Here is a 14569-nt window from a genome sequence, read left to right on the forward strand (position 1 = left end):
TAACCATTCTTGTATCTTTCTGCTTTAATGATTGAGGGTCAACAACCATTGTTTTGTCTTTCTGCTTAATGACTGGGGGGTCAATAACCATTGTTGTATCTTTCTGCTTTAATGATTGGGGGTCAACAACCATTGTTTTGTCTTTCTTCTATAATGACTGGGGGGTCAATAACCATTCTTGTATCTTTCTTATTTGTGACAGGTTTACAGATAATTAAAACATGCTAACGTTGTCCTATCTTCATTACTAAGGGCCCAGGATTATCAGTTTTTAGGGCCTCAGGATTCTTATATATCCCTCTAACTCCTGCGATCGATAAATTAAAATGTATCAAGTATCAACTGATAAGTATAATTGTTTTAAGAAAACCTGTGCATTTTATCAATGACGTTGACTAACGCTGATGCAATAAAAAAAATGGATATTGATTAAAAAATAATTCATAAATTTGCTAATCAAAATCAAGAAACGTAACTCTATTAAATGTAATTTTTTATGTATGCTATTTTTAAAATTAAATACAATAATTATTAAATATTAATTAAAAAGGCTAAAGAAAAAACCTTAAGCCCACCATTTCTAATATAACAACAAAAAATTTATCATAATTTTATTTGTATATAGCACATTAATAATTATATCTTGTACATGTAAAGTACTCTTTTCTCGTCGTTTTAATTATTTTATTTTATTTCATTAAAACCAATAATAACGTTTCGGGGTTTTCACCTCATCATCAGGTATCTAGAACAAATTCTCAAATTCATCCTACGCATGCAACACTTAATAAATATACCACAATTTCTTTTTTAAAATTTAAAAACAATTACCTGATTAAATGTATCTTTTAATAGTAGTAAAATAGGATAGTAGAATAAATTTAATACATAATTGTGTTTTTGTAATATATTTAAAAAAAATTTAAAAAAATTTGTTAATAAATGAGCCATCTTTTGTGGACAAGTGGTAGGAGAGCACTGACTTAGTTTATACAGTATTTTTTATCAATCGTAAAGATAACCTGGTTTCAGGAAGGTATTTCAGATCTCCTTATTCATAATTATTTGGTATTTTTAATTATTACTGTTTTTATTATTGACAATAATATGTTATTGTTAGCATTATAAGACTAATAAGGAGAATACAAAATGTAATTTTAAAAGATATATTTAATCAGGTTCTGTAATGCTTTGCTTTAACCTATTCTATTGGCCATTTTCAAACTTTTCCATCTTCACAATTCCACCTCCACCACTATTAGTCCATTTATTACACACTGAGATTTAATTCTACCAGACATAACTAAAGCTATATAATTAAACCAATATTAGTAAAGTTGCAGCACATTGCAACCATAATTATTTTTTAAATATTCTGTCAGAAACCCATCTACCTATTTTTATAATGTGTTTCTTCTTATGCTACATATTTGCAATGATAGCTCTGCTTATGCTACATATGTACCACGATGGTTTCGCTTGTATTATCTATGTGCAATGATGGTTTTGATATACGCTCTTATAATCCAAATTTAGTACGGTAAAAACTATTTATTTTGTAGCTTAGGTGCTTAGGCCATTCCCACAAAAATAAACCAAGTTTTGAGTCTCTTATTTATATTAAATAAGGTGGACTAGGTGATAACACAGCGTGAATAAGATAGGCAGGAGAGATTTTAAAAGTGGAAATATCCGACGGATAGACAGAACCTTTTTTTTTTTAATAATTTATTTATTGTTACTTTCAACTGTATAAAAATATATGTAAGTAAATTTTCTGTAGGTGACATAGTGATATGATACAAATATGCGGAGAATCTACCCATTGATAGAACTCCAATAGCATTTCTATTGGAGAAAATCTCGAGGCCATCTTCTTTTCAAACGCCTTGGAGAATAATTAGGTATTGAAGGAGAAGCTAGGTTAGAAACAAGTGAATTTGGTTGGTCGGGGAGGTTATTGTGAAAGGATTGGTGTTTAGTTCTGGCCAAATTATCAACATATGAGACATTGAGGTCCTGATGGATGACTTGATTCGTGAGAAAGTAAGGATTTTACGAAGGATTTTGGACTGTAAGGATGGATTCGGGAGGAATTTGATGGTTTGCTAGAGCCCCAAAGCTCAACTCCGTATGTCCAGATAGGCCTTATAATAGTCATGTAGATCAGTCTTTTGTAATAGATTGACAGTTTAGACCGTTTGTCTAGTAAGTGCTGTAATAGTCGGAATCGAGGAGCAGTTTCCTGTCCCTTTCAGTCTTGTGTGAGGATTCCATGTCAGTCGTTTGTCCTGATCTGTTCGACAGGAATTAGTGGTGTATTATTAAAGGATACTGTGGGGCAAGAGGTCATGGGTTTACGAAGGGTAAATGTGGTTTGGTGGGATTTATTGGAATCTATTTTAATCCTACAGTTTTGGCACCGTTCTTCTTGAAGAAGACCCTTGGGTGTTGATGTGAGATTGGAGGGTTTGGGACACAATGGAAGGATGATTGTTTACCGACAATAGCAATGTGTCATGGGCATTTGTGGTGAGGATTGTGTTAGGATGTGTTGAGATGTCAGTTGTAAAAACTGTATAAAGGATAGGACCAATGATACTACCCTGAGGTACACCAGCAGATTGAGGAAATATGAATGTATAAGCGCTGTTGTGATTTACCTGAAGTAATCTATCGGAGAGACAAGAACGGATAATGAGGAAGTAGGATTTTACGGATCTTGTCGGATCTGGGTGCCAGACTCGATCAAAAGACTGAAACTTAGGTGGGTGAATTGCATGAAAATTGATCTTGAAGATTTGGCTCTTTACGAGCATCATTGATTGGGTGGGTGTATGTGGACAGCGATTGGTTGTATTGCCTAAGTTCGATGGCAATACAACCAAGGTGTGCTAAGCCTCAAATATTATTTTAAATAAGTGATTAAGAATTATAAAAACATAAACATACCAATTGTGTCTTATTCTCTTCTTATTATTCTGGGTTTTTTTATACGTAATGTTGTATAAGTAATATTAAGTATGTAACATTATTACTAAATGAGAAATTATAGAACTATAAGCTTCGATAAAACTTTCTATTTTATTTTCAGGAAAACAGTGACGATTTAGCACACCAACTGGAAAATGCCGTGGCTGACAACAGTGCTTGTGATATTATAGCCATATCCAATAAAGGAGGAAACGTCCACCGTCAAACTCAGTCCGGGGAAAGCCTTGTTCATTTGGCCGTGAAGACTGGCAGCACTACCTCAATTGCTGCACTGGGGTTCCTGAAAGCAGATCTGGACGTCCTCAACATTGCTGGTGCTACTCCTTTGGAAGAAGCTATTAAAAATAGCAGTATTCCATGTATCAGGGAACTGCTATTGGCTGGTGCTGACATTAAGAGGCGTTTTATTGGAGGTAACTCTTACCTGCACATTGCGGCAGCTGCCGGTATAAATGAAGCACTTCAGGCCTTACTGGAGGCAGGACTAGATCCGAACACAATGAACTCCCTTCGCGATACAGCGCTTCACAACGCCGCTAAAGGGGGCTGTATTAGCTGCACCATGACGTTATTGCATGCTGGAGCCAAAGTGAATGAAAAGGATATTAATGAATTCACTTCACTACATTATGCAGCACAAGGAGGCCACATCGGAGTGGTGCAAGCACTGTTGGAAAGTGGAGCTGATGTAACTGCTAAGGGAGAAAGGGGCAAAACGCCACTAATGGAAGCATCGTTTAGAGGTGATTTGGTTGTGGTGGAGCTTCTCATTGACGGTGGGGCATTTCTCAATGATACTGATAACTACAGCAATACTGCCCTACATTATGCAGTACGTGAAGCGAAAATTGCTGTGGTGACAGAGCTTTTGAAACGTGGAGCAGATCTAACAGCAAAGGGAGAAAATGGCATTACACCACTAATTGAAGCATCATTTAGGGGCCATACGAATGTAGTGGAGCTTCTCATTGACCGAGGAGCGCTTGTCAATGAGAGCGATAACTATGGAAACACTGTCCTACATTATGCAGCACGAGGAGGGCACGTTGGCGTAATAGTTGAGCTGTTAGCACAAGGAGCAGACCCAAGAGCAAAGGGAAAAGATGGCATTACCCCACTAATGGAGGCATCATCTAGGGGCCATATCAATGTAGTGGAGCTTCTTATTGACCGAGGAGCTCTTATCAATGAGAGTGACAAATATGGGAACACAACCCTGCATTATGCAGCACAAGGAGGGCACGTTAACGTTGTGAAAGTACTGGTAGAACATGGTGCAGATTTAACAGTTGAGGGAGAAAAGGGCATTACTCCTCTGATGGTAGCATCACTTAGGGGCCCCTTGGACGTTGTTAATCTTCTCATCGAACAAGGAGCTCCTATCAATGATAGCGATCGCTATGGAAACACGGTTTTACATTATGCCACACGTGGAGGGCACATTAACATTGTGAGAGTACTGGTAGAACATGGTGCAGAATCAACAGTTGAGGGAGAAAATGGCATTACTCCTCTGATGGAAGCATCATTGAAGGGCTCCTTGGATGTCGTTAAGCTTCTCATCGACCGAGGAGCGGCCATCAATGATATTGATCAAGATGGAAATACAGTTCTACATTATGCCTCACAAGGAGGTCATATTATGGTTGTGAAAGTACTGTTAGACCGTGGGATGAATCTGACAGCTAAAAATAAAGAGGGTTGGACACCACTAATGAAAGCATCATTCAGGGGTCATTTGAATGTGGTGAATATTCTCATTGATCGAGGAGCGCCCCTCAAAGATAGCAATGACGTTGGATGCACAGCACTACATCTTGCGGCAGGAGAAGGGCACCTTGACGTGGTTGCAACACTATTAGAACATGGGGCAGATCTAAGTGCTAGGAATAAAAAGAGCAGGACACCACTAATGGAAGCATCATTTGGGGGCCAATTGAATGTGGTGAATTTCCTCATTGACCAAGGAACACCTCTCGATGATACGGATTACCTTGGATACACAGCTCTACAAATATCAGCAGGAGAAGGGCACCTTGGAGTGGTTACAGGGCTCTTAAAGCGTGGGGCAAAATTAAGATCTTGGGATAGATTTGGCAGGACACCACTAATGCAAGGATCCATGATGGGCCAGTTGGATGTGGTGAAGCAGCTCGTTGAGGCAGGAGCGCCTATCAACGATCTGGATCTTGATAGATTTACTGCCTTAGACTTTGCAGAGATTAGTGGAAATAAAGATGTTATAAATTACCTTAAATCAAAAGGTGGGGGGACGAGACTGTCATTGGGTATGTTTCGCCTCTAAATTCGCCTTTATTTACTGTTCAACAAGCTGTTCATTTTAAATGAGATATATCTGTGAATATATGTATTAACTATATGTGACCATTTACAAAAATTAGCAAGGTTTTGTGACTATTTTTTTTTTTTTTACATTAATTTTATTTTTATAATATTTAATTTCTTCCTATCATTAATGAAACCTAAATTTATTTAAATTCTGTAAGATAATTTTCTAGCAATGTTGCAATAATATAAAATCAGTAAATACTTTTTTTTTAAATATAGACAGATGTCATGGATTTGTTGTAAATACAATTTCAGTTATTTATAATATATAACTTATTATTATACATATAATCTTTATACTTTCTTGAGACTGGTTATAATTGTTTAAATAAATAAAATTTATCCTAGTTAAGTCTCAAAACATAGTTTATTCCTTTATAAGTCCAACGTTTTGGTCAATTCGGCCATCCTTGAGGATAATCCATCACTAACAGCTTTTATTAAACAAATGAACTTTAACAATTTTAATAAATAACAATATTATTAATAAATTATCATTTATATATTTTTTTAATGAGATTGAATTTATCCAATGACTGTATTTAGATATATCATTTTATTTTTCTCTCGTAAGGATAGTTGGTTTCTTTTTTCATTTTATATTGCATTAGTGTTTTTATTTTATCGAATATTTTGATTATTTAATAGTAGAGTATACCTACTTATTCATTTCATTGTATTTTTTTAAATATCATGTCTTTTACTATTACAATTCCTATCAAGGTTAATTATAATTATCAATATTAATTTTATCCCATCTTTTTCATAAGGTAATTTTACTGAAAATCTCTGCAGAGTGTTGGTATAATAAAGGAATAAAATATGTTTTGAGACTTAAATAGGATAAATTTTATTAAACAATAACATATATATTTAAATTTCATTGCAGTAAATTTAAGCTATTCAGCTTTCGAAAGAAAAAGTATTGTGTTAATTTTCTAATCACCCCTACCTCCGAAATCAAATCGAAAAATCTAAACATAACAGCACTTGCGCAACATAGTAAAAAAATTGATCATTGTTTTGATTTCTCATTAATCATTGATATTGCATATTACACAATAAGGGAGATGACCATGTTCTAGGGGCTCAGATTAACGATGAGGTCAGTAGGGGAGATTAATAGAGAACATCATGTACAGGAAGGGGAAGTAATGCAATGGTGCAAAACTTCGAATTCAAGTTTTCGACGGAAAGAAAAAGGTTCTGAGGTCCCCGATTCCAAATAACCAGTTCTAGAACAATATTACTATCAGCGAGGCTTGTTCAAAAAATGACATGTTACATATTTTTATGCTTTCGAATACAATTTTTAGGATATTCTGAAAACCAGCACTAACGATTTTGATTAACCTTGGTGGACCGATGTTTTATTAACTGGTCTACAATATCACCTATAAAAGGGATTTGATGATGAATTTTTAATAAATCTTCCTTTAAAGTTCTTTTAATTTTGCTTATTTGAAATAAAAAACCAGTTCACGTCGTTGGTAATCATAAACAATGGATAAATATAAAATATTAAAGAATTTAATAGAATAAAAATCGTGATTCTGATCAAACCACCTGCTTGCACAACTGTTGGTCTCTTAAGAAAACTTTCTTACAAATCACTGAACCTTCATGAGTTGCAACTGTGCACATTTTTTTTTTTTAATATATAATTTACATCATTGTAATTCAAATTACCCATAAACAATCGTACTTTAAATTTAGTTCTCCGTTTTTCAGGAAGTCAAAAATTTAAATACATTGAATCATCTCTATTATTTTTAAAAATAGAATTATTTGAAATTAAAATCATTTGTAAGATCCAATTATCATGATGGAAGTACATGAAGCCAACAACAACGCATACTAACTTCAGGCTGTAAACGTATCCTGTAGCGCAATCTATATAATGAACTAAAATTGTCTGATTAATCCGCCCAATTACTGAGCTTCGCCAAAAATATTATACAATCTTTATAAAATTTTTTTAATACTGTGAATTTTATTATTTATAACGATGGGTGAACAGTGTTTAGGTGTCAAGTCTGCTTCCTAGTAATATTCAAAGACTTAATTATTGAATTGTTACAGACGAATATTGAAAAAAAAACAAAAACGAACAGATGTGTTGAGTTCCTGTCGCTAATACAAATACAAAGCATATCGGATCAATCCAAAAAATATTAAAAGGAATGAGAAAGAATGAGTTGAGACTATCCCAATACATTTGTTTTTCCGCTTGTAGGATTTACACAATTTTTTTAATATATAGTCAGGATTAAGGGTCTCATTTGTTGATGCTCCCCTTATTCACATTCTTCGGAAGACAATAAAGATGCTGGACTTGATTGCCACCACCAGCACAGTAGATACCAAGACATGGTGGCCATTTTTCATGATATTTACTATTATACCCACCAACGCATGAAGCATCAGGACAGAGAAGCGACGAGGAGACGATATGACGTAACCGCTGTTGCCAAACTTCCCAACACGTCAACAGATAAGAGCAAATAGTGGACCAAGCTAATTCTTATGAATTACATTTGTATTGCTTAACTAACCGTACTAACATAGATAGATAGATTAAAATAGGGCCGTCCGTAGCTTAGATGGTTAGGCGCATGTCAATCTGAGAAGTGCGAGTTCGAATCCGGCCTGGGGTGTTGAATTTTTTCATTAAGTGGTGGTCCCAAACAATGTCAAGTTTTTTATCCCCCACCATGGATTTTTGAATAGGTTAATCACCTGTAGGGATTCGCCTAGGTATTTATCCAAGCTGGGGAGTCTTTTCAACTTCTTCATCGAGAAGCTCTTGGTGAATTAAACTTTTTTCCTTTTTATAAAATGAAATGAAAAAATAATTTTACTCTGGGATATATGGTCCCTAAAAATAAATACATAGTTTATACATTATGATTTTTGTCTGGCCTTCATTTAAAAGTTTCCAGTAAGCAAAATAAAATTATATTGAGATCTCGATTTAACTACTGTTTAGAATGTTGATCAATATTTGCTTAACTATATTGTTTACAATGATGAGGAAGTTTGGTTATGAAATAAGTGTAGGAATAGGTGTTGTTTAAAGGAAAGAATGGAGGAGGATTGGCGAATAGACATGGGGAGAGAATTCCAGAAGGAGGTTGCACGTATGACGAAGGATTTGCTGGAGAAGGCGGTTCTACAGGAGGGCATATATAAATCATTCGGTTGGGATTTGGTGTTTAATGAATGGATGTATGAACAAAGAGTGAGGAGATCAAGAATATAGGTAAGATTTTTTATTTTAAGGACTTAGAATAGGAAAACACCAAGGAGGTATTGCCTTCGGGAGGTTGGATAGAGCCATTGCAACTCGGTATAGCAGAAATCCAAAGATAAATCTTACAAAGCAATTCATAAGTCTCTTCAGTCTCAACTCTAGTTGAAAATTAAGACGTAGTCTTTAAGATGTAGTCTTAAAAATTAAGACGATTTGAGAATAATCGTCCCAAACAATAATAAATTATCGGGAACTATCAATATGGCTGGAAATATTTCTAAAATAAAATGAATTCCACGATCTACATAACAATAAACTTACGTTAAATATCGAAAAGACTAAAGCTATCATGATTGGATTTCCCTTTATCCTTAAATCTATCCCAGGACCCCTCAACCTTATTTTAAACAATACTCCTATCTCATTCCATACGTCAATTAAAATCTTGGTGTCACTTTTGATCAAACTTTATCCTGGAAACCATGTATTGCCAGAATTTCCCGTCAAACCATTGGTGCTCTAAAGCAATCCAATCGAATCTGTTATGTCCATTCATTCAAAACCCGTCAACTCATAGTTTCTTTCTTGTTTTTCCCTACTTTGACTATGGCTGAAATCTCGGGTAATCTCGAATCTAAACTTAAACGTTTTATGAATTTCACAGTACGATTTATTTTCGAGATCAGCAGAGATACGCAAGTTAAGGAACCGGTATTATAAATTTAAACAATTGTCCCTTGTCCAACTGTACCTATGTCACTTTAGACATATGGTTGAGTATGACCACATTCTCTTACAATTTTATAGAAACAGGAACCCAATAAAAACGACTAGATTCTAAGAAGGGCCCTGAGACCCTTCTAACAGCCCTTTCAAGCCCTTAGTATCCTGTATCACTGGCAAGGGTTGACACTTAGGCAGGTACATGCTGCCATCTCACAATGGACTTGCATAAGTTTAACTATTTTATGTTTAACACATGGAAGTTAGTTCTCACAAGTTCATGATATCCAACAATCCACAACTCTTACCCCAATTTCTTGGAAGCCTGACACCCTGCTTCTAGTCCCGCTTTTTTTCCTCCCAGATATTTATTTCTAATTCCATAGGCTCTCTAGGCCCCGCCCAGTCTCCTAAAATTATCTGATTGGTCCAAACCCCTTCTCCTATTTCATTATTCTTCCTACTCCCTCTTTTCAAGCGTACATATATATTTCCTAGCACTAGACAGCTAAGAGAGACTCTGTAACAGTAAGAGTTAGAGTAAAGAATAACATGTAGTTCTTGTAAATATGTAAGAATAAAGTCATTTTAGTCTTCACTGATGTTTATGTTATTTAAGTCGCATACAACTCAGTATTACGCCGAGCTGAAGTGGCTCTATCCATCCTTCGGATGCCAATATTTCCTAGCATCCTTTCTATTCCAAGCAATTAGTACTCAACGCCCCTCCTATATCCAAGAAAACCAGCAATTATAGTTATTGCAAAATGAAAATTACCTTTGTTATTTTCATTATCATTATTTTAGGTTCGGTTGTATTGCCATATGTGTACAATGCCTCATTGCCTACTCAGTCAGTTTGCTCTCTTGTACCACTAGAGGGTTGTATTGCCATACGTGTACAATGCCTCATTGCCTACTCATTCAGTTTGCTCTCTTGTATCACTAGAGGGTTGTATTGTATGAACGTTCTAGGGAGGGTTGCACGAATATAATTTGATATTTCTACCTCTAGTCACAATAATGATATTATTTTAGGTAATGAAATAATGAACAGAACCGAATTGGAAGATCGGTTAATTTCTATCAAATATAGTTAAATAAATTTTCATCTCATTCAAATAAAAGCGGATTTTTATATTCAGTTCACGTGTAAGTGTATTTGAGAGTTTGGGCAATATTAATTTGAGTTGGGTTCGATATTAAAACATTTTTAGGTTCCATTCGCCATTATGGGACTCTCTGCGTTGGTTATAATGATAACTGTTTGATAATTCTGTTGTTTTTTAATTATTGTGATATAGTTTTTTAATAATTGAAATGAAATGAAAAATAGGTCCCTTCAGAACAATAACAAAGGTAATTATGAGAGATAGTTGACTGTGAATGATGAACGAGGAGAAGATGGTTGGGGGTGCGGTCAATGAAAAACACAAATAAGTTCGATTAACCTATTTTTAATGTGCCAACGCATGTAGAAACGCTAGAGTTTCTTCTTCAGGGCTAAAAACAGAACAAGATAACAACCACAGTAAGTATAGAAAAATAAAAAAATAAAAATGAAAGTATAAACAGAATAATTTTACACATAAAAAGAATAATTTTACAAAATAGAATTAATAAAATGAAGTGATGAGAGAAGCGAGAAATAAAATGTATATATATGTAATTGAAAAAGTGGGTAAAATGACATAATTAAGGAAATGAAATAAAAATGAAGTTAAATAATCCAAAGAAGTATGAACATATTAGTTATTATTAATTTAAAAATTGAAATATGGAAAGAAAATGAAAATTGAGAGGAAGAAAACATATGTAACAATAATAGATGATAATGAGGCAAATTATAAGTATAGTGAACAAAACTTATAACGCGTGTAAGAAAAATGGTTAAAAGTGGAGAAAATAAGGGGTAAGAATAAAATAAAGAAAGGGGAAGGACACAAAAAAAAAAGAATAAAAACGAACCTAAAATAATGATAATGAAAATAACAAAGGTAATTTTCATTTTGCAATAACTATAATTGCTGGTTTTCTTGGATATAGGAGGGGCGTTGAGTACTAATTGCTTGGAATAGAAAGGATGCTAGGAAATATTGGCATCCGAAGGATGGATAGAGCCACTTCAGCTCGGCGTAATACTGAGTTGTATGCGACTTAAATAACATAAACATCAGTGAAGACTAAAATGACTTTATTCTTACATATTTACAAGAACTACATGTTATTCTTTACTCTAACTCTTACTGTTACAGAGTCTCTTTTAGCTGTCTAGTGCTAGGAAATATATATGTACGCTTGAAAAGAGGGGGTAGGAAGAATAATGAAATAGGAGAAGGGGTTTGGACCAATCAGATAATTTTAGGAGACTGGGCGGGGCCTAGAGAGCCTATGGAATTAGAAATAAATATCTGGGAGGAAAAAAAGCGTGACTAGAAGCAGGGTGTCAGGCTTCCAAGAAATTGGGGTAAGAGTTGTGGATTGTTGGATATCATGAACTTGTGAGAACTAACTTCCATGTGTTAAACATAAAATAGTTAAACTTATGCAATCCCATTGTGAGATGGCAGCATGTACCTGCCTAAGTGTCAACCCTTGCCAGTGATACAGGATACTAAGGGCTTGAAAGGGCTGTTAGAAGGATCTCCAGGGCCCTTCTTAGAATCTAGTCGTTTTTATTGGGTTCCTGTTTCTATAAAATTGTAAGAGAATGTGGTCATACTCAACCATATGTCTAAAGTGACATAGGTACAGTTGGGCAAGGGACAATTGTTTAAATTTATAATACCGGTTCCTTAACTTGCGTATCTCTGCTGATCTCGAAAATAAATCGTACTGTGAAATTCATAAAACGTTTAAGTTTAGATTCGAGATTACCCGAGATTTCAGCCATAGTCAAAGTAGGGAAAAACAAGAAAGAAACTATGAGTTGAAGGGTTTTGAATGAATGGACATAACAGATTCGATTGGATTGCTTTAGAGTACCAATGGTTTGACGGGAAATTCTGACAATACATGGTTTCCAGGATAAAGTTTGATCAAAAGTGACACCAAGATTTTAACTGACGCATGGAATGAGATAGGAGTATTGTTTAAAATAAGGTTGAGAGGTCCTGGGATAGATTTAAGGATAAAGGGAGATCCAATCATGATAGCTTTAGTCTTTTCGATATTTAACGTAAGTTTATTGTTATGTAGATCGTGGAATTCATTTTATTATAGAAATATTTCCAGCCATATTGATAGTTCCCGATAATTTATTATTGTTTGGGACGATTATTCTCAAATCGTCTTAATTTTTAAGAGTTTATCTTTTTTTCACCTTTAGATACGTTCCAGCATGTAAAGGTATTTAGTGAAGAGTTGGTATAATAATTGTTATTGGAGATGCTTTATTAATTTTTTATCGATTCCATGACTTGAAATTGTTTTCTAGTCAAAGGAATGCTTATTACGTTCAATCCATTCGTTAAAAAGTTCAAAAGTTAATGAACGTGAATCGCGATACTATTTCTAAGTGAATCTTCTGTCACTAAAATTATTAACATAAGCTGTCTTCTCAAATTATTTTTATAATTATTAAAGTATTTTATTGCTTATTTCAAACAAATTTCTGTTTATTCGTTTTCATTTACTTATCGGTTTCTTCCTGCCTACTGTTCATTATCTACTGATCCCGAATCTCCACAATCGCCTACACTATATTATCTCCTTATGTTCACTGTTAGTGAATTTATGCATATTCCCGCCATAATTTTCTGTAATTTCTATTTTAATTAATTTATGTTTATAGTCCATCAATTTTTTTATTAATTGTGTCTACACACAGTATCTCAATAACTTATATAATTTACCTAGCTTTTTATATTTTCAACTAATGATTCTTTAAATATTTTTCTTTAACTATTCTCTGCTTTTTATATTATTTTAAATGATAATGAAAACAAAGGAGACAGTTTGTATTTAAGGTGCCCATTGTATAATACTGGTATGTCATTACACTTTGCTTTGTTAATTTTTTCCCATAAATTATAGATCTGTGATAATGAAGGATAAAGTTTATTGATACTAATAGAATCCTGGTGTGCTTTAGATAATTTATATTTTATTGATGTGACATGCAAGGTAACTTAATATGGATCACAATTGAAAAGTCTATAACAAAATTATGATTTTTGAATAAAGATAATTCAATAATATGATTTTATTAAGAGTAATGTGATGCTTTATTAAATTATATTTTATTAATAATGTTGTTTTGAAAAAATTATAGTTATTCAATAAATGACATCATCAATTATTCTTGTAATAAATAATTCATGTTTAACCATAAGTGAATAAAAAAGTATTTAAACAATTATGAAATCAAATATTATATGAATAATTTCCACAAGTGAGCTACTACTTTTTTAGATTTTTTTTTTGTTCTTTTATACAGAGTCAAAGATCATGGATGCCAAATGGCAAAGAAAATAAGTGAATTTTTTTGGCTATGGGTAAGCTAAAAAATCAAAAATAATAAGGTAAAAAAAGTTTAATATTTCATTTATACATAAATGTTTTAACTCAATAGTATTTATAATAAATTAAATTTTTCCAATGTGTTTTTAAATATAAAATATCTTTCAGGAAGAAGGGGCGGTATCGAAACCTCAAGATTTTCTTTTCTCCTACACCACAGGAAAAATATGCTATTAAACCATTTTCACTCTGACAGCCCATGGTAAATTGGCTTTTAACTTGAGTTTTCTTGCACCTAGTTGTACATTCTTTAGGCCTATATACGTAATTGTTCCCAATCGATAAAGTGTTCAATTTAACCACTAAATTGTCAAAATTGTAAAAGTGCTATTAATGATTCATACCATTTTGTGATTTGTCTGCTATTTATTATAAGGTGGTAAAAGAAAGTTTTCTAAATATTTTATATTTTTAAACATTGCCCCTTTAGAAATATTTAAATCTAATGTCTTAGAGATATACTTAATAAGATAAATATTTCTTAAACTTCGTTTTAAATTTAAAACTGATAAACTAAAGAAGTCTCAAACATGAAATTTTAATCACTTATTATAATAATATAAGAGACTTTTCAGAAAATTTGTATTTTGTAAAATGTGTCTATTTCGAGAAATAGCCAATCGAACATCTGAGCGATGCTAAAGCTTACAATTACAGTACAATTACACAATTACAATTACAATTACACAATTACGATTACACAATTACAATTACACAATTACAATTACA

General features: G+C 33.4%; 1 protein-coding gene and 1 non-coding gene across 2 annotated transcripts in view; both read left to right on the plus strand.

The window, feature by feature from the left end:
• LOC106678770 (uncharacterized) overlaps window positions 1–14258 on the plus strand; it is a 31064-nt gene extending 16806 nt beyond the window's left edge. The window contains exons 3-4 of the transcript XR_010843424.1: window positions 13758–13842; window positions 13949–14258. This is a non-coding gene — a transcript (uncharacterized protein). The remainder of the gene's footprint in view (window positions 1–13757; window positions 13843–13948) is intronic.
• Window positions 2871–6631, plus strand: LOC136795043 (ankyrin repeat domain-containing protein 50-like). Its single transcript, XM_067047379.1, has one exon. The coding sequence runs from the start codon at window positions 3494–3496 to the stop codon at window positions 5297–5299; it is 1806 nt and encodes a 601-aa protein (XP_066903480.1). The 5' UTR covers window positions 2871–3493; the 3' UTR covers window positions 5300–6631.
• Window positions 14259–14569: the final 311 nt, after the last annotated feature.

This window comes from Halyomorpha halys, unplaced genomic scaffold (genome assembly GCF_000696795.3).
Source record: "Halyomorpha halys isolate HHAL.00 unplaced genomic scaffold, Hhal_1.1 Scaffold159.1, whole genome shotgun sequence".
Taxonomy (NCBI): Eukaryota; Metazoa; Arthropoda; class Insecta; order Hemiptera; family Pentatomidae; genus Halyomorpha; species Halyomorpha halys.

Coding starts and splice junctions, on each gene's coding strand:
- LOC136795043 (XM_067047379.1), top strand. CDS start 3,494: ATGAACTCCCTTCGCGATACAGCGCTTCACAACGCCGCTAAAGGGGGC.